We start from the raw sequence: 26242 nt of genomic DNA, 5'->3' as shown, positions 1-26242 counted from the left end.
CCAAAATAAAATAAGACAAAATAATAAGATATTTAATTAAATCCATCCTCAGACTTCTGGAATTGTACAATTAAATTATTGTAGTTACTTTAACTTATAAAACTTATTTCTCTATATTTAGAAGTTTAAAAAAAAATTCTTGATTTGAATTCCTGCTTTAATGAGATTGCACATTTAAAGTGTCTGAAGACATAATTGCAGCACATGATTATAATAAACAAACAATATCCTGCCTCGGTGAAGATGTTGATATTGTGGTCATCGTTCTTGGTGTAAGCAGGCCTTAAGAATAGGGTGGATGATCAGTTTAGGAGAACCCATATTAAGTGAACCTTCTCCCTTGATTCAAAAAATCTGAATTTTTGAACAATCCCACAATGAGTCCTATAGTGCCAACTGTGATTTGCAAGTCTGCAGTGTGAAGAGAGAGCAACGGCTGACCGATCTTGAGAAAGCCATTGTCCACTCCCTCCAATCTGCGTCATAATCAATCCAGTCTCATTCAACCAATCAAACTGAGCAAAGAGAACCAAATTACTTCATTTAATACATGATTTAATTCAGAAACATAAATCATCACATTACTGACAGCTCTCACAGAGCCGGTGGGAAGAGGGCCCGAGCGGCGAGTGCGTGAGAGAGAGAGACTGAATTAAAACCACTAGACCTCCTTTACCTCTCCCCGTGGACTCGGCAACATAATCTGAAGAGAATGTACATTTTTCATAATAGAATTAATAACCAATTTTAAATTATGTCCCCGACTTGTGACCCGAGATACGTTAATTATTGATCACCCATTTCTGTGAAGAGGTGTTGTAATTACCTAGCATAATGTGACTCCTTCATCACATTTAAACATTTATATTGCTTATCTTTCCAAGGAACCTCTGGCTAAGTTTTTCCAATTACACTGATCAAATCGAGAATGTGGGGTAATTCTTCTTTTCTTCAATTAGAACTATCTGCACTGTACATAATTTATGAAATTCCGTCATACCTTAGCGAAATGAGCGGAAGATAATGAATATCTGCTACTTACAGTTACTCGGGGCAGACAGGTTCAGGGTCCCATCATTCTCCAAAGTAGCGTTCTTCACAGCACGTTCGCAATATTGTCATTCGTTATGCAAATGAAAAACAAAATCTACAGCTATATGTGATTGTGCGCCACTTTCTTGGTTCAAACCTCAACTGCACCTGAAAATAAGCCCGTATTGTGTCTTCCTTTTTGGAAAGATCTGCACACCGGAGATGTTTCATAACCCTGAAGGTGGGTGGGATAACCTAATCAGACCGCAGGAATCCGATCTCGCTCCTTCATCCTAAACACAGAGTCTTCTTAAAGGTGTACAGATGACCACCTCCGACCTGGCAGCATCAATTCCACTTAACCTCCTCGGAGATGATCATTTGCTCTTCGCCTTGAGCTTTTCAATGCAATTTTAGTCAATGAAATCAGATCAGAGGACAAACGCACTCCATCATCTGAATATAAGATCCGGCAGCCGGCGTGGTGCAAAGAAATTCCGAGACAAATTCCCGTTATCTTGAGAAACTTTATTGATGGTTATTGTTATGCAGATCATAGTGCATGCACATACAATGACAAGGAGAAAGCCGGTCCACAACACGTACTTAAAGCAGAAAGAGCAGAATCACAGCAGTGGGTAAGATATTTTTGCCAAGTTGTGTGATGTGATGCACACAGTACACAAGAGGATATTTGCAGCCGGATAAACTGGAGCTGCTCTTTTGTTTTGTATTTTATGCAATTGAAACTTTTATAAATACAAAAGAAAGAAAAAATGAGATATGTGACAAACACCTCTAATTAGGTATACTTGTAAACAACATGAAGGGAAGTCTTCGCGTATGCACAGCCAAGCTGCGACTCTTCAAGAACACCTCGACAGCTTGTTTGTGTAGCACTTGTAAATGACATAGTTATCATTATTCCTATTTACATATAGATATCTTTTTCACAAGTCATATATTTCTCAGTTTCTCGATAATCAAACAGTTTCAAAGTGTAAAGGCTGTGTTCTAGAAAATAATAGTACAAAGGATGTCACATTAAAAATGATATCAAAACGAAACACTCGAAAGAAGCAGAGAACCAAAGGAGAACAGACAACAGAACGTCCCACAATTGAGAAGAAGTAGTAGTAGTGATGGAAAAATTGCAGGTTGTGTGTGTGCAAAAATGTACAGTTGACAAAAATACTATGATTATATCTACATAATGATTGCATTACTTGTAAAGTGTTGATATAAATCTGTGTATGATTCCATAAAAAATGAGACACCTTTCTCTAACAGTTGGTCTACCACACTAAATCTAAAACATTATACAGTTGTGTTTTTCGTATAAGAGAACATTTTCACTGCACAGATCAAATCGAATACACTGTTAGTTTATTTTTTCCCCCACTCTCGTCTTATACAAATAATCAGAGTTTCTTAACTTCTGAGAAAAAATAAAAAAATGAACCAAAACAAAGCAGAAAAAAAAGAAGATAAACGTAACCGGCACTACCGCCAACGTCTGTTTTTTTTATTTTTTTGTGTTTCGTCTCTCCCTTATTATAAAAGTCAGCATTTATATCAATCGACGTACTGGAAGTACCGTAATATAAAAAGAACATCTCGTGGTAGGCCTAAACTAGTGTGGGTCTGACTTAAGGACTAGATAATAGTTAAACAGTAAAATACTATCGTGGTGAATTTTTGGGGAGTTTCTACGAGCTGCTATGTATAGTCTGAATATACACACTGAACACCCCAGGAACATAACCTTTGGCTTTGAGTAATGACTGATATAAGACAGCTTAAATAACTGATACCTCAGTGGTCTCTTTGACCGGCTCTGTATCTTCACTGCACTTCGGGGGACAGCCCCCGGTCTTTGGCCCACCACGCCCGTATCTACTCCTACCCACAATCCCCTGCGCACTCTTCCTTTACGGCACAGAACCCAGAAACAAAAGAAACCAAAAGAAAGACGAAAGGCGATGTCAAACGGAAGCAGAAACCACTGGACGACTTAAGTCACTTACACTCTTACAAAATATGATAACCCCGAAGTGACTTGAATATTTATCATACATAACTCATTTACATGATAAAGCCCTAACAATTTGTATCTTATTCTTTTTTTTTTCTTCATCTTTTTAAAATCTAGCAGCTCTCTAGATCACCACAGAAACCTCTACAGCCAACAATCTATGTAATCTTTAGAAATTAAAAACCCACAATATTAAAATACACAGCACAAAATATCTGAGGTATAAGATGAAAAATATCAGTTTTTGTCTTCTCTCTCTTAAGAGATGCTAAAATGATGCACTACTGCATGTATTGCAATACCCAGGCCTCTGAATTACTCCTCCGTTACCCCCACAGGAAGATTCTCAATAGATTTTGAAAGGTTTTTTGTTTTTTTTTAGTATGGCGCGAAACGACTGTATCCACCTCGGTATATACTAGCCTGCAAAGAAGAAAGAACGAGACCCACATCGTCGGCGTGGCTTCTGGTCTTGCCATCAGTCAAGGGAGCGAAAGCATTCTGGAAGAGAAGCCATGGGTTTGGACACGTTTAATTGACACAGTTCAGAGGAGACCTCCGCTAGCATTCAGGCTATTTGCCGTACATACCCCCCGGACGTAACCAATCACGTTCCATCATGCAGCAAGCACACCAACACACCTCATGCCAGAAGAGATGCATTTAGCTACTTAAAAACGTAAACGGGATGAGAGAAATACATGAGTTAACAGAGCCCCAAAAAAAAAAAGCAACAAATGCTGCAAAAAAGCATTTTCTTAACTTATTTTTGTCTCATTTCCCAGTATCTTGAGGTAAAAAAAAAAATTCAGGTGCATAAAAAAAACTAAATTGTTTGTTGTTAATAGCGTAGCTCACTTAGAAGTCTCTATTAAACAAAGCAGCTTTGTTATTCTGCGCGGCGAATGAAGAATTGCATCTATTTCGCCAACAAAAATTATGCAGTAGTAAACACGACCACACCCTTCGAGAGGTTTCTTCTTAAAACAAGAAACGTAAAACTTTCAAACAGTTACTTTTACAAAAAAAAAAGTAAAACAAAGTATTATTAACTTACACAAACGAAATTGAAGAATTAAGAAATTAAGAAATTGATCTTTGCAGCGTGCGTTTTGTATGCAACGTGAACGCTTTGCGATCAAAACAGTCCGAGTATAAACAAATCGCATATTGTAGTGTGTGCCTGGAGACTCTTGTCCGTCTTCCTCACACTCTTTCATCACACCGTCTCCTCTCTTCTCCCTCCCTCTTTTAGCTGTTGCTACAGCACCACTTAGGTGATGGATTTAATTATCAAAATGACTAATTACTCCATTAAGTGGAGTGCTCGGCTAGGTGATATTCACAAAATTAGAAATATAATAACTAACATGCACTACACTGCCAAGAAATTAAGACATTTATCACGTTTACTGGGAGGATTAATGTGGCATTTCAGCTGCCGTTAGCACAAGAGACAAATTCAATTAAGTTTAAGTGAGGAGATGTCAGCAGTGCTAAAATCCATGCAGGAGGAAAAGGTGGGAAGAACAGGGAAAAGAATGAGCGTACATGACAAGCGTGCACCGAGAAAAGAGCAGGGAAGGGATAAATAAAGGGGGTAATGAGGAAAGAGGAAAAAAGAAAGAGGAATCGAGGCAGGTCGAGACGAAATTTCACGCTCACCATGGCACCAACGCTGTATGCGGCTGCTGGAGCAAGTGCGTGGTTGTAGGGGTCGGCAGCATAAACTCGTCCGTAACTGTGGAAACACGGAGGGATGGTCAGATCACCCTGCCTAGTTGAAAATCGCTTCTTTTCTATGCCAACACAAATGTCATACAGTCATATACGACACCACGGACTGAAGCAACCACGTATGGTGATGATTTCTGAGTGTTTGGAAATGACAATCAAATGAAGTCAGAGAGGAGGAGATCACATGGCTCTTGCAGTCATGCTGCACAGGTCAAAGAGGAAGACATCACTGTTTGAAAGTTGAAGGGCCACTTGTGCAAGACCTCACTAGATGCTCTGTTCACTCTAATTGTGTGTTTATGGATGCCAGCGCTTACGGCAATATCTGTTTGTACCTACCAACTTAGCAAATCGGTACCAAGAGGAATTTGCTTGCTTTTTCTATACACTTGCACAAACAACCCTTCAATTTTTTAGTAGTTTAATTTAGGCATATTGATCGAAAAGGCAAAGAAATACATCCCAGAAAAAAAATACAAATAATACAAATAAACAGACCAGTGATCGATGTTATACAGTACTTGCACCTAAAAACCGAAACAAAACATCTATTCATTATTCTCGTCTGGGGCTGACTTGATGAAAATACCGCAGCATGTTTAGTGTAAATGTGAGCTTATTTTATACTTTTTCAGTGTCTTTTATCCTGAGATCTCACCCGGTTCTCCCTTAAAGTTCGATCAGGAGTTAAGATCACTGTGTTGGGAAACAACCTGGAATATCGGCTCCTCAGAGCCTTGTTACGCATGCATGGTGTTCCTGGACCAGATAAAGAACCAATCAGAGGGCAGAGAAATGAGGCAATTTACATATTCTTCCACTCCTGGCGATTACGAAGTTAATCCACTGTATAAACATTGTTATTCACTACACAATTGCTCCGTCTTCATATTTCAATGCGCGGCAACAAAGTATTTTGTTTGACCTGCATTATCTGTGTTTACAGGGGTTCGTTTTAATGAGTGTGCAGTGCAGACTAGAGCTAAGATTGAAAAGGTGACCCTCAGGATATAGCACTTGGTGAATTATTCCTAAAGTATTAAGTAAGGGAAAAAAACGTTCATTGGACGAGTCACCCGAAATGCAAGAACTGGGGATTTTAATTGCCGTTCTAGCAGTGCCTGCCGGAAACACACTACACATTTAAACTTAAACTCGTCCTTGTGACTATCGGTTTGTTCCTTTCTATGATCCGTTATACTAGGCTCCTCCTGCCGCCCATTGAGACAGGTTGAAGTAAAAAAACAACAACCTTGATTTATGAGACTGGTAGGCTCTATGTTTGTTAATGAACACCAGTGACTCTTACATACGGCTAAATTAGATCTGGGCCCTGAGATACAGGTTAATAAATCTCAGATGGCTGGGATATATCTGCATTATTGACTAGATGCTCATTATTTTGGAAAATGTGTGCTCCAGCAGCGCCATTCCTCTAAATGTATTGACTTTTCCCACCAGGAGACCGAACAGACAGCTCATTTCTATGATTTCTTTAAACAATGCTGGGCTGTGCTTTGGGGGCTCTGTATGCGGACCTTCTCCGCTTTTCTTACTTACTGATTATACGTGGGTTTGCGAACAGGATGCGCACGGCCTTTGGGGTTATCAGCAATTATTGAACTGGGACAATTAGACGTTTTTCAGACTCCAAATTACACATTCCAATTGTGATTTACAGAAAACAGCTGATGTCTTCAAGAAAGTGCCTTCTGCTAAATTACAGCCTTGTTAGCATTTTCATTTTCCCTGGTTGAGGGGGGGGGGGAAAAACGTAAGGGGAAAAAAGGGCTGTCACAAAATCAATGCACGGATGGACAGGTCCATTTTCATTTCGGTAGATCACGACTCAAACTAGTAACGATCACACTTGTGTCATTCCCGAGATCTAGCCACCTACAGCCAATGTGCAAGACACCATACACTACATGAGCAACCTTGATACGACAATGACAACAGCACCACACGCCTGTAAAACAATGACACAAACAAACCAACCAAAAAAAGGCCCTCTTGCGCACACACACACACAAACACACACAGATCTAATGGAAAGGGCGATGGTGGAGAACTCATAAGAACCATGGAACACAAGGAAGATTGAGACAGAAAAAAAAAAGGAAAATCACAGATTCCAAGCTCGTGACAAGCGTGTTCATTTCACTCTTCAAGGAACACATGCCTCTTCCAAGCAGTGCCATGGGAGAGAGAAACAGAAGATGAGAACTATGAATGCGATGCCTTCCAGCTATCCTCATGCAGTACTTCAAAACTACTCCACCCGTCCAAAAAAGAGCATACAAGAGAAACATAGTCAGAAAAAATGTAACATCTAGTAATCAAACGGGGGGCAGAAATAAGGAGACAGCCGGGCAATAGAAGCACTCACTGTCAGGGTGCATAAAAAAGGGGGTATATGCTCGCTCCCTCGTGGGTGCATCGAGAAAGTGAGGGTGATTTGGTATTCATTTATATTTATTTATTTTACCTGAGGAGGTGTTACAAGAAATTTCATCTGCTGCAACGAAGACGAAATGATTTCTGCAAGAGAAGATAAAATTTACAATACTGCCTGCTGACTGGCTGGATGGACGAGGGGGGGAGGGGGGGTGTTGGGGTTAGAGGAGGGGGTGTTAGGGAATGGAAAGCGGGGGAGGGGGAGGGAGGATGGCATAAATGGGTTTTAGTTCACAAGCAAAAAGAAGCAGAGCTCTCAGTGTGCGGCCCCGCACCGGTATCCACATGGAGGAACAGGGAAGAGGCATGCTAGGGGGATTGGAGATGCAAATGCGGGAATAAAGAAGAGGGGTAAAAAAGACATATACAGTATATCAGAGATGAGACTAAATCATAACCTCAGACTTCAATAGAAACTGCAGCTGTGCGCGAGACGCTTTGATTTAGCCACTCTAAACGTCCTCTCCTCTGTAAACCCCCTCCCTCCATCACTATTGTTCTGTAAAAGTCAAGGAATTGCATTCACAGCATTACTGAATAGCGCTGGGATGGCCTTGAACGGTCACATAAAAGCCATCGGCCATCGAGCCTGTTAGAAACACCTGAGACTGCGACCATTCTACACGGATAATACTGGAAATCAAACAGATAAGATTATACATCAAAAAGCGCTTATGCCGTACACCATAAACTTTTCTTTGGAGAGAGCCGAGGGGAGAGAGAAAAGCAGAGCTCCCACTGTATTCTGGACAGATTTATTTGAGATATATTATAAAATGTCAAAATGACAAGGTTCACTCAGTTATTTTTTACCATCATTAAACATTTTTATGCATGTAAAGGAATAGCAAGTTTTGAGAATTTCTGATTTTCACACTTATTAGGCCAAAACACATTAAATTATTCAAAGTGACCATAAAGGTATTTATCATGTTATAAAATGTTTCTATTTCAAATAAATGCTGTTCTTTTGAGCTTTCTATTCATCAGAGGTTCCTGAAGAAAGTATAATGTATTCAAAATTTCATGACACAACTGTTTTAAACAGATAATATAAACTGGACTAATAGCTGCTGAAAATTCAGCTTTTACATTACAAGAATAAAGCACACACACACACACACACACACACACACACACACACACACACACACACACACACACACACACATATATATATATATATATATATATATATATATATATATATATATATAAAATAGAAAATAATTATTAAATTGTAAAAATATTTCACTACATGTACTATACTGTACTGTAAAACTATTCTGTTTTAACTACTACCTCTTAAGCCTGGAACACACCACAGACAGAAAATATTTTTAAAACACTAGGCATCATACACTTAAAATAGTGGTAGAGGGAAACTGTTCACCATACACTAAACGACTGAGGATCATACATAACCAGATTGTGAAGTTTGTTCTGATCAAAGCAAACTCATGCATAAACGTGTGCCTTGTTGCTAGGAGACACATGACAAATGAAAACTACGGCTGCATCCGAAAGCTCAACAATGCTGCCTTCGGAAGCAGCATTCCAGGGCAGGAGGGCATCAAGGCACGTCCTAATCTAAATTCTGCTTCACTTCCTGTCCGGGAGGTACCTTCTTCTGATGATATTTTGAAGGCAGCATACAGTAGATGTATCCTTCGCTGCCTTGGATATCCCACAATCCTGTGCGTTCCATTCTGTGACGGTTAAGCCAAAAAATAAAGATGGTGTCTGAAAGTTGTGTTTGTTGGTCAGTCTGTGTTTAAATGTATATTTCAGATGAACTTTTTGAACTTTTGATGTTAGTTCTAGCGAGAAATCAGTATTATAGTAATTAAATATTTGTGTAGTTATCAAAAAAACTCATTCTATTTTGTTGCAGATTATTAAACCATTACGTTGCCTCAGAAGTCTGTCCAAATTAGTTTCATGAGGTGCCTTTGTGCATAAACCCTGCCTCAGAAGTCATTGCCTCATAAGGCAGCAAGTCAGCAAGTCAGCTGCGTAGGCTTTCGGACGCAACCATGATGTGCTCTAAAATCGACGTTTGATCTCCTCTGACTGGGTGGAATCAGAGTCTGAAGCTGTGACCATCAGACACTATGCGATTTTCTATGACTGGAAGACTGGCTCTGACTTTCAGTAGCTAGCATTGACTTCTCCAGACTGTAAATCAGCAGAAAATCAGGGAAAATATCATGTAGTGTATTCCAGGCTTTAGTTAAAATTAAAATCAAACTGATGATATTTACTTTCTAAATGCATGCATGCTTATTACAAATAAAATAATGCTTATTTTTCATAGCTTTTAATATGAATGTAAGCTCTTCTTCTAAAATGACTTTTAAGCCAGTAGCCAAACAAATATTTAGACAAAGTTTTTGAACAAACTCGCATTCGGACTGGTTTAATCGATTAAACAAACCTCACCCTAAATTTTATTTTATTGTCGTCCTGATTCCATTACAGACTACGGAGAAAATTTTGATTTTAAAAAAAACAAACAAAAAACATATTATCGGCATACTGACATCACATCATTTAATATCATTTAAAATACTGTTGTTATCATGGCTTACTGTGAATAGTTACAATAAGCTTTTGAGTGATACTGCATCCGGCCCACTAGGTGTCAGTAAGTTCAATATGCAACAATAACAACAAAAAACCTACAAAAAAATTACTGAGTGCACCATCTTTGTGAAGCGTAGAAAAGACTAGAGTATAATCCTCAGCCCTGTTGGAAATAACGAATGAAAATAAAATTCAACTAAAAATTCCCTTTTCTAAGGATTTTTATAATACAGACAGGGTGTGGCTAAATGGTGCATTCTGGGTAAACACACCCAACTAGAATGAGCTGTATCATTGGTTGAACTGCGCAGGCTTCACGAGTCATTGCACAGGTGTGACACATGATGTGTCATGGCTTGATCTCACGTCTAATTAGAGACTTTGGCCGCCATATTGCTCGGCCCACTTTTAATTGCCGCTTGGAGCTATATTTAATAACTAAATTAATCATTCATTCCCACTAAGCATTCAGATTGAATCGGCCCTCTTAATCATGTTAGGGGGCTTGTTTTGAATACAACGATATATTCGGCATGACAGTATTGACCGTCCCAATGTGCTCACACAGTTACACTCACACATTTACTCTATAGGGAGTAAAGCTCAATGCAGACATGCATGTGAACACATGCATTAAATAGTGCACTATCTATAACTCATAGTCACTTACAAAATCAGACACAAAGAACTGGCTTCAGATATAACCATTCATCCACATTACAGATAAGCATGCACTTCATGAAGACGCTTAAGTCACAAGCAGTGGTACACTGGACTACATCACACATATTGTTGTATAATACTTCTAACTGCTATTCTGTATTTATTTCTATAATTTAATATTAAACACTAAACTAATATATTTCACTGTCTTTCCTCTCTTTATAATAGAGATCAATGGTTGCAGGCACTTCCAAGTAAAATGCAGACATCTTGCAAACACATTCAGGGGTGTAAATCACTTGAGTAATGCTACTTCCTTCATACAAATAAGAACTGTTTTGGGAAATGTTTACTTAACCTTAAATCTAAATATTTGCAATGCTACTTAAATTAGATTTACAATTAAAACATTATACTTTTTAGTCAAAGTACATATTTCAGCAGTCATCATGACGAAAATCTATTCTTGTTTTAAAACAAATATACATTACTATTCAAAAATATGGGGTCAGTGAGTATAATGTTTTGAAAATAAGTCTCTTATGCTCAACAAAGCGGCATTTAATCACAAATACAGTAAAACAGAGACATTGTGAAATATTATTACAGTTCAAAAGAATTAGAGAGTTAGAGTTAGAGTTAGAATTGCCAGCAGTCATTACTCCAGTTTTAAGTGTCACAATCCTTCAGAAATTATTCAAATATGCTGATTTAGTGATTAAGGAACATTATTTTTCTGTGGAAACATAATTTTTTTCAGCATTCTCCATTGAAAAGGAAGCTCAAGACAACAGCATTTATATAAAAAAAAAAAAAAATAAAAAATAAATATAATATAATATAATACATATAATAATCATTTCTTATAACATTCTAAATGTCTTCATCATAATTTTTCATTAATTTAAAGTGACCTTGCTAAATAAATGCATTCAGTTATTTCAAAAAAAGTTTATTTTTATTTTATTTTATTTTTTTTATTGATGTCCATAAATTTTATCTTCCTGAACTAAAAAGTCATATTATGTTCCTTTCAATGTTTTAATTCAAATATCATTTGCTTATGTAACTGTATTCGTCATTATATTCATCCTTATAAAGAGATGAAAAAACATGATCCGAATCAAAGCTTTTCTATTACATCTTAACTATTGTCGACAACAGACACTTGAGGCTTTACATAACCTCATTCAAGTGTCAGCAATAACAAAAAAAACTTAGAAATATTTTCCCTGAAGCATTATTTTAGCTTAATGCATTGATTTTTAATTGTGTGGAGTCCCAGACTGTCCATCATCAAGTATAATTCCTCAGTGCTTTTTACACCCGTGAGCATGCCTGGTATGTGTTAGCAGCATCATTTCCTAATCAACTAAATAACGGGTCTTTCATACAAGAGTTTAAAGAGTTGCTTTAGCTTCCTGCACAGCTGCTCCCCAGCCCTGAGGATTTCAACTCGGTCCACAGAGCGCCAGAAACACGCACTACGGGCCACTTCAACCTTTCCTGAACAAGTGTCGCAGGGACAGAGGTCAGCTGATGCTAGTATGGTGGGTTGTAGGAAGCGAGGCTACCGTGTACTCCTGACCCATGTGCCCCCGGCCCGCAGCTGTTCAGATGGGACCGGCTGAGCCTTGAGATCTAAAAGGCGACTGGAAGGAAAGAAGCAGCCCTGACCCGGACTCCGCCTCCAGATCGGAGGCTGACCCTGGCCATCTCTGACAGAGAGCTGCAACCAGATGCACTGGCTAACGGCTAATGAGACCGCTGTCGGGACGGCAGGGTGTCAGAGTGCGCCCCTCTGTTAAGATAAAGCTTTGGGGTATTGATATCCGCCACCATGGAAGGTAAGAGATCAACTGCAGTCAAAACACTCGCAGGATTAGCGGAGATCAGAGATGAAATCTTTCACACGAGGTGATAACATCTAACAGTGCTGAGAGGTTATTTTAACCGAGGCAGACTCAACGATTAAACTCCAACTGTCTAAAAACCTTATTCATTGAGACGTGAATAATTTATTTTTATGAGGGAAGAGAGATGATAAGTCATTTACATTGCAAATGAATAATTCAATCGTTTTAAATCCGAAAAATGTAAAAAATGTATGACTTCTCAATAACAATCATTTATAATCTCTATTATGAAAGACAAGTCTTATGCAAACTAATTTAGCTGGAATTTGTATCGGGGACCTAATTTGTATGTCGGGCTGCGGATTCAATTTCCCAAAGCTGCTATTATTCTCAAAATGTGTCTAAAGGTAAACAAAATAATTCAGATGTTATTGAGAGGCCTCTTCATTTGCATAATCAATCAAGCAGGTTTCTGCAGAGAGCTAAACAACATTAAGGAAACTTTCTGAATTTAATCAGTTCGAGCATTAGCATTAGCTCTGCCCACTGGCAAGGCAATGACTATGTCTACTAGTATAACTACATTTTTAATACAAACTGAACCACAGGTAATTTTGGGGGGTTCATGGAACATAATAAAAGAGAGACTAAGATCTGTATTAAAGACAACACAGTTAAAGCAATAGCTGAAACACATCATTTACGTCTGTAGCACAAGCGGTGCGGGACAAGTTTTGCGCAGATGTCTGATACTGAGGGTTGGGGATTTTTCTAATCAATAAGTATGAGCAATAAAAATACTGATGCTTAGCTTATTCAGCACCACAAAAAAAAAAAAAAAGCTGATGTCACTGAAGGTGCAGTAGTGTGACAACTGTTTATCTATGTATTTAGTGCCCAATAAATGGAGAAGAATCCGTGATAAATAAAAACCGAAAAGATATGGTCAGAAACATTTCAAAGCAGTACAGCATTGTAATGTTCCTGACGGTTTGAACAGTACCATGTTTGGGGTCAGTATTTTATTTATATTTTTAATTAATACTTTCAGTCAGCAAGGATGCATTAAATTGACAGTAAGGTTTTACAATTTGACAAACATGTTTTGAAATTAGCTCTGTTCTTTTGAACTTTCTATTCATCACAGAAACTTAAAAAAATATGTATTACAGTTAATTATTAAGAAGCACAACTGTTTTCAACATTAATAAGAAAAAAGCCGCAAATTAGCATATTAACAATATTCAGTGATTTCTGAAGGATCATGTGACATGGAAGACTGGAGTAATGACGCTGACAATACAGCTTTGCATCACAGGAACAAATTACATTTTAAAATAGAATAAGTCAGCAAATAACATTTCTTTTAAATTGGTCCATCTGTTCAGTTTTTATTTAACAGATTCTGTTCCATTCATATCCATAAATGGATAAATAAAATATTGGAATGTTTAACTTGGAGAAGCTAGTGCATAAGATCATTACATGAATGCCTGCGCCGAGAGTAATCGAACCAACAGAAAATCAGATTACCGCTATACCATAAAAGAGTTCTCATAACAAAGAAGCCACAGAAAAGCAACAAGGGCTCTTGGAATCAATACGGTGGTTTCTTAGGACGCTCTGACTTTAATCTCTGATGACAGTCTACTGTATTCATCCAAAGAAGTCCCTGCGTGTGAGGAGGACACATGTGGTCATGAAACCACACTGATCTTAAGCCTGACAGCAATCACAAACACTACACATGCAGCTCATGGCTGGCAGACGTCAGAAAGTGCGCTCGGGTGCGTCTGGTCCCCATTCGCCGCTAATGATCTGCCTTTACCGTGAACACCAGGATCTATGCACGCACAAATGCTCCCGCGATGATTACATAAACATGATGTAATGATGATGAGCACCACTCACAACACACAACTTATCAAGAGGCATGCAGGGACACCGTCGACAGATTATGACAGCACTGCTGAGATGACATGATAATCAAGTGTTGCTTCATCTAGTTATGGCTGCACGATATCAGTCGTTACATGTCGGATGACAGCGTTACGATCATTATTTGGCATTAACAGTCATGAGCAGATATGCTTTCGTGTCATGCGAATGTTTTACAATCACATCAAGGCTCCGAATTTGCTTTATTCTTGATTGCGTGCCATCTGCAATAAGCTTACACTCACAATTGACAAGAGAGAGAGAGAGAGCGATAGAGGAAAAAAAGAAATGGAAAGGAAATCAAAAACAGCCAGGACGACTTCCTCTGGTCGCCCTGCCAAACGGGCTTTTGTCTCATCTCTGAGGAACTGTCAGGTCTATCCCACTTCATTCTGCAGTTACAGTTGCTCCGCCAGGGAGGTGTTTCACCATTACATTTGCAGTGACATCTCATTTGATTTAATTTGCCAATTACTGCACTGGGGCCCGTGATATTCCCCATCACCACTGGCAAGGGGAATTATCCTAATAAATCAGGCTGGCCTGCCTCTGCTCGTGACGAAGGGAGAGAGTTTGACCTCAGAGGAGTAAAGGTTGAGAGAGAACGAGGCCCGCCTCGGTGGGTGGGTGTTAAGGGCCCCACCGGAGGGCCTGGTAAGGAGGAGTTGTCAGTGGTGTGTGTCTTACCTGTCACTGTAGGCAGCGGCGGTAGCAGTAGCAGGCTGAGTGTATCGGTAGGCAGCGTAACCACCCTAAAAACACAACACACACACTCGCTCACATGGGCACGGCGACAACAGCTGTTTGGATTTTTATCAAATGTGTTTGCGTGAAATAAAAGGGTGAGATTGGTGGGGGGAGGAAGGAGGAGGAGGTTGGGTTTGATGTTATGTGCTGTGACAGAGCCTGTATGACTCAATCTCATGTAGATGAAGAGACATGGAGTGCTTTTGGAGAGAGCGGCACGCGAAATTGTCGCTCGGAGTTCACGGCATCGGCGCTCGCGACTCGCCGCATGCTCCAAAAGAGGGGACGCACATGTCATAATCACAGCTATTAAATATGCATAATCTAATTACAAAGCAGCAGCCTTATGTTGGTGACTCAACCTACTTTCTTATTCCTCTCATGCACGCATCTGAGGATTAATTATGTAGCGCTGTCATACTACACTACTTCTTTTTGCCAACGATGGAGAAAGGAATCACTTCAACATGTGGAACGGTAACATCAGATGTTCAGTGTGGCAAAGAGGCCAAACAAACACATGCAGTATAAAGCGCACATGCCTGCTGATTTGAGCAGCGTTTTTCATAGTCAGTGACGTGACGAGATATACTGTAGCTGTCTTCTTGAAATACTCCCACATGGCCATTACTGTGCTCTGGACTTTCTTTTTCATTTTGTATTATATAACAATTAGTTCCTGTGCTCTAATTTAGTGTTTCCCAACTATTTTTTTTTGTGTTATCTACCCCTAAGCCCTATCATACCCCTTTATAACAACTTTATAATAACTAAATCAAAAATCTGTCTGGATGCACAGGCTGTCATCAACCTAAATTATCATACTTTTATTATAAAATTGTTTTCATCATTATAACAATATTTATCTAAATTACTTACATTTTTTTTCAATATCCTTAACTTGTCACCATACTTTTTGTAATTTTAATTCCACACTTGATTGAATTTTAATACCTCTATTTTCTTAATTAAATTCAAAACAGATGAAAATTAAGTTTCCAGTTTTGCTAGGATGATTTTATCTATTTTTTCTTTCCTCCATTAAAGTGCAACGCATGTTGTAATATGTGTGGCATATTACAATATACGCACATAAACGGCTACAAATATTATTTACCAAAGTAATATAAAAAAATACCAAAAAAGAATAAATATTATAAATATATATTAGTGCTGTCAAATGATTAATTGTGATTAATCACATACAAAATAAATGTATTTATTTACATAATATATTTGTGTGTACTGTGTCTATTTATTATGTGCATATATATACACACACATTAATGTATATATTTAAGAAAAATATGTCATGTATATGTCAAAAAATATATGTATAAATAAAATCAATTATATGAATACAAATATATACATGCAAATATTTTCAAAATATATTCTGTATGTGTGTGTACTTATTTATACATAATAAATATACACAGCACACACACATACGTTAACAAAAACTTTTGTTTTGGATGCGATTAATCACGATTAATCTTTTGACAGCACTAAAATATATAAATATATTATATTATAAGTATATAAATAAATATGTTATACTAATATAAAAATAAATAAATACAAAGTACCCCATAGGAGCTGTATAAGTACTCATAGTTTGGAAAGCAAAAAAAGCAAGAAATAAAAATAAAAGCCTTTCCAAACTACTCCCTGGAACCAGAGCAAAATCATTTTTCCGGCCCTATTATTGCTGTTTGACTAAATGTTTAGAAAGTGCACTCTTGCTTATATGATGAAATATAATATTTCCTAATACATTTTGTTTTGTAGCACTGTTGATTTTTTCCTTTTTTTTTTTTTGAGGAGGCACTGCTTCCTTTACCATTCTTATTAGCAGTCCACAGAAAACTCTAACCGACAGGTCCATCTGTACACCTCTGCTCTTCCTCGGTTCCTCCAGGGCTTGCTGGTCTCCTGACCCTGCTGTTCTCCACACCAGGCCTTCAGGCTGTAGTAATTACCACCCTCCCTCTCCCTCTGCTCACACATACATAACAGCAGCTCCTTCTCACAACTTTCTTCAAGCTCTTCACTCTCCCACTTCCTCGCAGCTCACCTCCGTCCTCTAACTCCATCCTTAATGACTCACGGGGTAATTCGACACTCCCACTGCGTGGCCGGCCCCTTAACAAACACAACACCAAGCCTGACACGCAGCCGTGATGCATCTGGGCTGTATTTAAAGCCAGTGTGATGAGGTGCAGAGCGGAACGGCTGAACGAGACCCCTTAGTCACCAGTGCTGTCATCTCTGACAGACGGGGGCCGCGGGCATCTACATGTCTCTGAAGCTCCATTAGGCTTGGTCAACTAACCTCAGGGAAACTGACAGGGTGTGCAGGTGCGGGGAGAGCAGTGGTCAGGACTTTAATGCTGAGATGCGGATCTTGAGATCAGCCACAATTTATCATCATGACTCACAAAGAGAGAGAGGAATAGATAGGGCTCCACTGACTCCTGACTGCTGGTTTCTGTCTGGAGCGCATGTGGACATGCTGAGTTTATCATGGCTATTGATGCGCATGGTGAGATCCTCATACTTTTACTAGAGTGTGTTTGTCTGCCACAACCGCTTGATGGCCTGAGCTGCTTGAAAGGACTCCACAGGGGGATATTGCATAGAATAATATGACTTTTCAAGTGCTTTATATGTGCATATGTAACATTATGCAACAATAATTCCAGGCCCTGGTAATAGTCCAACAGCACCAAGACTTCTCAGTGTTTATTATTATACTATGCATTAATGGTGGGGATAACTCATTGACTCTTATTGCAGGTTACATCGACACACCAGTAGGTGGCAACAAGTGACTGTCTTCATGGGGGATTCATTGAACCAATGGGTTTAAACACTGAACTGAAAAAGCGACTTTTTTAATTATGAATGATTCATTTAATTATTCACTCAACCGATTTGTTCAAAACAGTGATTCCTGTGTTTATATATTATATTATATTATATTTTATTATATTATATGCAAAATATTGCAAATGCAAAAAAAAAAATCTAATTTTACTTACCCTGTTACTGATGCCTTAAATAATTAAACTTATGTTTGAACAACATTTTTTTTTTTTTTTTTTTTTTTATAAATTCAAGGAATCTGTAGAGGCAATTTTCAATTACACTTTATTTTAAGGTGTCCTTGTTACAGTGTAATTATACATTTAAGTACTGAGTAATATTTATTAACTACATGTACTTGCTATATGGTTAGGTTTAGGATTAGCATTTGGTTTAGTTCATGAAGTACATGAAGGACACAAATTTCCTTATACTCTGTTTCGTTAGAAGCAAACAGGCTTATGTTGGTGAAACAAAATAATGAGACCATTAGAAAAAGGCTTTCTTCTGATCAAAACGATCAGGTCATATTGGAGGGTCTCCAATCATTACTGATGCTGCAAATGGACTTGTTTGTTACAGTGTGGCTTCGGGCATTTCTGGGTCTTCCAGAAATTGAAAGTCAGCCACATGAGGGAAATGCGAAGCACTTTATATTACAGATTAAATGGAGAGATATTACACACGCTGTGTCGTTTATATTTGGTAGTTCTTCCTGCCTTATTGCGCCCCTGCATGTGGTATGTATCCAGTTTTTCTTTGTTTAACTTGCTCATTTGAAGGCTGTCTGTTCTGTGCTAGCGTAGCTTCATTTTCCAGACCTCAGCCAACATTCAGTACATTTAGCTGAGCACTCAGCAAATTAAGATGGGTAATAAACAAATACAGTTCTTGGATAGTTTCTAATGAATATTAGATGATCTTATCGCAGCAGAACAATCAATCCCAGCCACTGTGGCACTGCGCTAATGACAGGGGAACAGAGGAAGCGTTACAGCAGCCTGCCCGCCATTTCCACACACATTTGTACCCTGTACAATTTGTTTCGTCCCAGAGGAGGGCGAATTGGGGGAGATACATCAGGCTGTGTCAGGCTCAATGAGACATGGCCTTGAGGAGAACATGCTCTCTGTCCCTGCTAGTTACCCCACCTAAGCGCCAGATGCTTCTACTAAAATCTCAAAATGTGATCAACTCGCAGATAAATGTGTTGAAGATATGCAGATTAGGTTAGATTAGATGATATATTTTTTATATCATCTATTCTAAGAAAAAAGGACATTCTGTGTAGGTACATTTCAGTCTACACACTGTATAATCCCAGCATGCCCTGCTCTAGAGCTCAATTTCAACTGACAATAACCTCTATTGCTCTGTCACTGATAGTCATGTGCTGCGCCTGTCTGAGGAAGAACGTTCTTTACTTGTGTGTGAAAGTCTCTGGACACAATTAATATAGGTAGAATTTAAAAGAATGTTAACAATAGAAAGAACAATGGTTGGTTTATAGTCTGAGGGATGAATCGGGTGGGGGGGAGAAGGGAGGGAGGGAGGGAGGGAGGGGGTATGTACATGAACATTCAAGGACGGCATGCCAATACTTACATAAATATCTGCACCATAAAATCCATCCTGGTAAACAACACTGGAAAGATGCAAGCACACGCACGCACACACACACAGACAAACACCAAACAAAACACATCAATATTAGTGCATGTTCCCATGCAAGCAATACCAAGCCCATCTCTAGCCAGGCTTAGTGGAACAGAATAAGAAATCCACACACACTGAATCAGAGTGACAAAGGGTCTCTACAAGCACTTTTGAAGTAATTAGAAAGGCGTAAAGGCTTTGTACAGGGGCCACAGAGAGCTGAAAGTTCTTCACATTATATTTTAGTCATTAGCGAAATGCAAAAAAATGAAAAAGAAAAGAAAAATATATCTAGTAAATGTTATAAATGAGGGGGAAAATTAATTTATTATTATTATTATTATTAATCAACCATATTGCTTTGGAAAACTTTTCAAGTATCACACTTCTGGAAATAATTCAAAGCCAGAATTGTTAACAGATTTCATTCATACTTTAGTTTTGTGGAGAATTTGAGTCCTAGGTACGCTTTATTTTTCTTTTTAAAATCCAAATGAGGGTGACAACGATAATCTCTGAGCCAAATCAAAAGCTGTAAAATGCTGACAAGTCTTCAAAATCTAGAATTTGTGTTTAATTTTATGACTTGGCAAATCCAAAGACTAAAAATTTATAATAACTTCTTTAATCTAAAAATTCTATTAATACCTTACAAGGTAATTGCTTGTTTCCTTTATAGATTTATTTTCATCACACAGTTTAAGTGTCATGATTTTATTTAGCTTTGATTATGTGTTTAATGTATTTTTTGCTGTGATTCTTCTAACCTTCATGTTTTTCAATTTACAATTGAAGGCAGGTTGAGGAAACTACTGTCGTATGCAGTGGCTCACCACCTCAAAACTCCACAGAACCTCCAGCAATATTATCAGCTTGCAGTTACACACATGAAATCAGAACCAGAGACATCATTCGACTGCTCAGAGATCACGAAACATTCTGCATTCAGTAGTTCCAGAGGATTTACATGATGTTACATTACCAAAAAGGAATGCATAAGGCCATCGACCAAGACAGAGCAGCATGACGTCTGACTGTCATCATTCCTTGCAGGATGCACGGGTTACATGCTGCACTGGTTGTGTGTGCTGAGGTAGAGATGCATGCACGTTACCGCAGCCCAGCAACAAGGGGGAGTGGTTGTCAGAAGAAAGGACTAAAGCTGAACTTGTATGTGAGTGTGTGTATGTGAGAAGGGAGTGTAGTTACGAACCCCCCATATGCTGGGATGTGTGGGGGAGGCGCGGCTGCCCGGAACGTATTGTAGACGGTGCGCCCTCTTCCTCTTAAGTGTGCCCCTCTGTACGCTGCCGCTGCCGCCGCCGTGGCTGCTGGGTATGGGAAGCCTGGCACTGTGAACAAAACATACAGTGTACACATGAGGAACCATTACAGAACAACAATAGTACAACAGTTTTGGAACCGTGCAGTTACTTTTAACTAAAACTATACATTTATTTTATGGTGTTCTTTTTACAATGTCGTTGTACATTTAAGTACTGAGTAAAATCAATAAACTACATTCTGTAGGGTTAGTTGTATGTATGGATAAGTTACTGCTAGTAAGTATACTATAGTAAGTACATGTATCTTGAGTTACAAGGACACTGTTAAATTGATACCAAAAATTTGGTTACACTTAATTTTAGGTGTCATTGTTACAGTGTAATTATACATGTACGTACTGAGTAATATAAATTAACGGCTAGGATTATGGTTGCATGTAATTATGCATAATTAATTGTTATTATAATAGTAAGTACATGTAACATGTGTAACACACCTTAAAATAAAGTGTTACCAAATACTGTTGCTATTGAAACATAGCTAAAAATTTATTAAATTAATTAATGAGTTAATCGAAGTATTAAAATTACTAAAACTGAAATAAAGGAAGGCTAGATAGAATGATTAAAAAAAAACAAAATCTAATAAAAATGCCCAAAGCACTACATTACTAAAACTAAAAATAAAATATGAATAATATTTACAGGAGTAATATATAATGAATAAATACTATATAAATAATGATAGCTCTGGGTGAACTGCCATTATGTAAATGTAAAAACATGCCTTTCGTGCTGTTTGGAAATAAAGGGTTTGATGTACTGTGACATCACCATCACGAGCACATTAACATGCCGCCCACATATATACATTAACGCCTATTCAGAATTCAGCAATTTGGCCCACCCCGATGCACGACAGCGTGAACTTTGTCAGTATGCTGAGATTAACCAATCACAAAGATGTCATTTACATATAGATGCCTTAAAGCTACAGCGGCAAAAAAAACAAAAAAACATTAAGAGGCAAAAATGATCAAGCTAAACTAAACTAAAAATGCTTGTTAGTACAAAAACGCAGACTTCTGGGGAACAATAAAATGCTAAATTGCAGGATATGACCCCTTTAAACTCCATTATTGCAAAATAAGCCCCCTCAGGGTGATTACATGGCTGCGTTTGAAATAAGCAGCTAAATGGTCAAAGGATTAATTTGAGGTGAAATTGTTTTAATGTGTGAGAACAAAGACACAACAGGCTGATACAAAAAATAGCTCAGTGTTGCTAGGGACAGTCAAATATGCAGTTACACAATGTACTATTTGACTGCAGAATGCCACGACTGACCAATCAGAATCAAGGATTCCAGAGCGCTGTGTAATAAACTGCCAAATGAACTATAATTCCACAAGCCTCAACTAATCTGAGCTGTGAGAAATGGTGCCCTACCTCCATCTACACCTGCAATTAGCCCCAAACTCTAACAATGAGTAATAACCAAACTACGGGAGGCATACAGACCTCTGAGGCTGGGTGAAAACAGAAAGCTTTGTATTGTTGTTAAATGATCATTAAATTTAATAGGGCGTCGGTGGTGAAAATGACTTTTAAGAGGCTTAATTTGAAATGGTTGAGAAGAAGAAAGAGAGAGGGGGTTTGTGAAAGCTGCTCCATTCTTTAACATTACAGGTTTTCAAAAGTAGATCATATAAATGTCTAATAGGAGCACTAAATCTTTCATTTGGCTGATAAAAAAAGCAAGATTTAAGGAAGGAGTTTGCGTGATGTAGAAAGGTGAAAAAGGATTGTTCCATTTGACTCTTTGTCATCTTGGATATGTCTCGCTTTCACGCAGTGCACCACAGCTGTCATACTATATAAAAGAGTGAAATACAGCTAAATTAAAAAAGTGACGTGACATACAGCCTAGTATGGTGACCCATACTCAGAATTTGTGTTCTGCATTTAACCCATCCAAAGTAGAGCTGAAGATCTTTGCCCGAACCCGACGGGTTCGGTCGGGTTCAGGCTTAATTTATATCATCTTATGCGGGCTCGGGCCAGGCTCGGGCTTGCGCTCCGGTTTGCGAGGTAAACGAGCGGTCATGTGATGTGTTTCCATTAGCGCGAGAAAGATGCCAAAATGAATGCTGAGCAGGTGTAACGGAGGCTTGCCTCTGGTGATTACGTTTTGGTTGCACCAGCAGGCACCAGCAACTAAAGCAAACTCGTGAGCGAGAAGTGGAAAAGTTTTATAGTTGTCTATAATGAGAATAATGAGTGAATAATGACGCACCATCAGTGAGCGCAGGAGCGCGCTGAAGACATCTACAGTGGATTCAATCATTTTCCTCCGCAAAAACATGTAGATCTAGCCTAATCTCTGTGAGTAAAGGTTTTTCAAATGATAACTAAATATTCATTGAGTCTTAAATGCATAATGTTGACAGAGTATTTACGCTAATGTTGGCATTATTCTTTTATAAAATAAAGCAAATCCGGCGGAGCCTTTATCTTAATTTCGTTATTGAAAAATACCCATCTTAATTTAAAATGTATCTTAATTAAATTTTTTTTAAATGACTCGTTTTTATTGGTGTGTTGGTCTATTTATAGGTTAAATGAGCCCATAAGAATGCTGAGATGTTAGGATGTTACAGAGGACTTATTTTATTTCTTTATTCCAACTTCCAAGTGGTCTAGTCTACGTTAGTTATGAGTAAATTATGTTAAAACATGAATAAATTACTCATTGTTGACAAAAGGCAAAAGAGCTGTGTGCGTGCGCACATTTGAATAATGTCGGGCTGTAAACGGGTTCGGGCTTTTAAAAAGCTGTCAATCAAAATGTACTTGTCGGCTCGGGCCGAAACCTGTCGGGCTCGGGTCCAGTCGGGCCTAACTTTTAAGGCCCGATTACAGCTCTAATCCAAAGTGCACACACACAGCAGTGAACACACACACACACACAGTGAACACACACTCACCCGGAGCAGTGTTCATCATTTTTAGGGCCGTTACATAGTCAACGCGAGGAAGCAACGCGAGCGACGCGCTCCCTTTCAAAGTCTAAACAGTGGACGCAAGCGTCACGGGCGATGCGAGTATGCAATACACCGCTCACGCAACAGGGGGTAGTAGAGTTGGGTGATATTAGTAGAGTCGGGTCGCGTGATATTCAGATCACAATGGCAACTGAAGAGGAGTTTATTCTGTTGCTGATGAACTATCGTATAAATGTCGATGAATACGTATAAGTTCGCATAATTTTTCCTCTTCGCCCGCCATTGTATTCAAACCTTCTTCTTCTGTAAACACAATACACTTGAATTAATGTACAATACTTGCAATGTCGCCTTCACCGACAACGCATAGTATTGCGTGCATCGGCGCGTCGTGTATCAAAAACTAGGACGACACATTTGGCTACGCACCGACGCATATTGGCGGCCGAAGCGTAACGATGCGTAGCCTCGGGGACGCGTATGCGTACAGATGCGTTGACTATGAAACGGCCCTTATGCTGCGGCGCCCGGAAAGCAGTTGGAGGTTCGGTGCTTTGCTCAAGGGCACCTAAGTCGTGGTATTGCCAGCCCGAGACTCAAACCCACAACCCTAGGGTTAGGAGTCAAACTCTCTAACCACTAGGCCATGACTTCCCATAAATGAACTCTACAGTTTACTAACAAATTTATTGTATTTATAAAGGAAGACATTAGACATTAGCAAAATACAATAACACACACACACATATATATATATATATATATATATATATATATATATATATATATATATATATATATATATATATATATATATATAGTGAAGAGGAAGATGTGATATGCCAGACCCAAGAATGCAGAAGAGCTGAAGGCCACTATCAGAGCAACCTGGGCTCTCATAACACCTGAGCAGTGCCACAGACTGATCGACTCCATGCCACGCCCCATTGCTGCAGTAATTCAGGTAAAAGGAGCCCCAACTAAGTATTGAGTGATGTACATGCTCATACTTTTCATGTTCATTATTTTCAGTTGGCCAAGATTTCTAAAAATCCTTTCTTTGTATTGGTCTTTAGTTATATTCGAATTTTCTGAGAAACTGAATTTGGGATTTTCCTTAGTTGTCAGTTATTATCATCAAAATTAAAAGAAATAAACTTTTGAAATATATCAGTCTGTGTGTAATGAATGAATATAATATACAAGTTTCATTTTTTGAATGGAATTAGTGAAATAAATCAACTATTTGATGATATTCTATTTATTTGTCCAGCACCTGTATATATAGATATAATATATAATGCAACATTTAAAATGCAGCATAAAACCCCCCGAATAATATTAATTAGTCACATTTTATTCCTTTCTCCTTCCATGCCAGGCAGCCCCTTTGACAGCCATTTTTGAAATATGCTGCGTACATGTTTGCATATTTGCAAGAGCTTCACTTTGATGTGTAGAATGTGTCCTGGAGAAAAATAAATATGAGATGTATTTAGCCTGAATATTTACAGGATAAACAACTTAGACTATGCACTTTCATTTAGAACGATGAAGGGAGGGCTAGATGAAAACAGAGAGAGAGAGAGAGACAGCGAGATAGAGCAACAGTAAGTGCCGCTGAATGAGAGATGGGAGCGTGCAGCCGCAGCAGCAGCAGTGAGCTCCAGGGGGATGCACAGGAGAGTTAGTCCGTTTTATTGCTTTGAGAGCGATTACAGTGAAGCAGATGCTCTGGCCGACGGGAGGTAGCCTCTGCATCAAAGCCATAAAAGTGTACAACTGCTTTGTAGTGCAATAATTTCTCTCATTGGCTTTTGTGTGGGAAGTGTTTGGCAGGGGTGGGGGGTAGACGGGTGAGCAGAGCCCTTGTTTCATAAACATTGCAGGAGGTTTCGGATGCCCTGTGCATTGCGCTCTGCAACTTTACACAGTGCAGCAAACCGCAGAGGCTCTTTTATGGATGCATATATAAACAAAAGGCGCTTAGAGATTAGACAGATCTCACAGCTTTCAGATAATGTAAAATGCGCTGTGTATTGAGTACAGATAATTCTGCAGCTTGTTGAAAACTAGGATTAATAATTGTAAAAATAATTAATAAGAAAGATAAAAAAATCAAACAAATTAAGAAAGTACACTGAAAAAAATTCAATTAATACAACTCACTGTTTAGTGAAATTTTAGTGAAATATGGACAAACCCAGAAACTTGGTTGTTTTGACCCAGCGGTTGGGTTACATGTTTAAACCATATTTTTTTTGGGGGGGAGTGGGGTTGGGTGGGGGGAGGTCGATAACATTATTAGGGAGTAAAAAAAAGGCTGATACCGATATATCGGCCGATATTCTTTGTGTATATTATAGTAATTATAGT

At 38.5% G+C, this 26242-nt stretch overlaps 1 protein-coding gene across 7 annotated transcripts in view; it reads right to left on the bottom strand.

The window, feature by feature from the left end:
* Positions 1–1539: 1539 nt before the first annotated feature.
* Positions 1540–26242, bottom strand: part of rbfox1 (RNA binding fox-1 homolog 1) — a 257241-nt gene continuing 232538 nt past the window's right edge. For 6 of the 7 annotated variants that reach the window (XM_052552763.1, XM_052552766.1, XM_052552767.1 and 3 more), the window contains 5 exons: positions 20789–20927; positions 19525–19564; positions 14992–15056; positions 4733–4808; positions 1540–3568 (listed from right to left, as the gene is read on the bottom strand). In XM_052552763.1, coding sequence (XP_052408723.1) covers positions 3446–3568; positions 4733–4808; positions 14992–15056; positions 19525–19564; positions 20789–20927 — 443 coding nt within the window. In that variant the 3' untranslated portion in view covers positions 1540–3445. Of the gene's footprint in view, positions 3569–4732; positions 4809–7292; positions 7346–14991; positions 15057–19524; positions 19565–20788; positions 20928–26242 lie in introns of all 7 variants that reach the window. The other variant, XM_052552765.1, reaches the window with a different exon arrangement.

This window comes from Carassius gibelio, chromosome B3, assembly GCF_023724105.1.
Source record: "Carassius gibelio isolate Cgi1373 ecotype wild population from Czech Republic chromosome B3, carGib1.2-hapl.c, whole genome shotgun sequence".
Taxonomy (NCBI): domain Eukaryota; kingdom Metazoa; phylum Chordata; class Actinopteri; order Cypriniformes; family Cyprinidae; genus Carassius; species Carassius gibelio.
This window is presented reverse-complemented; position numbering and strand designations above follow the sequence as displayed.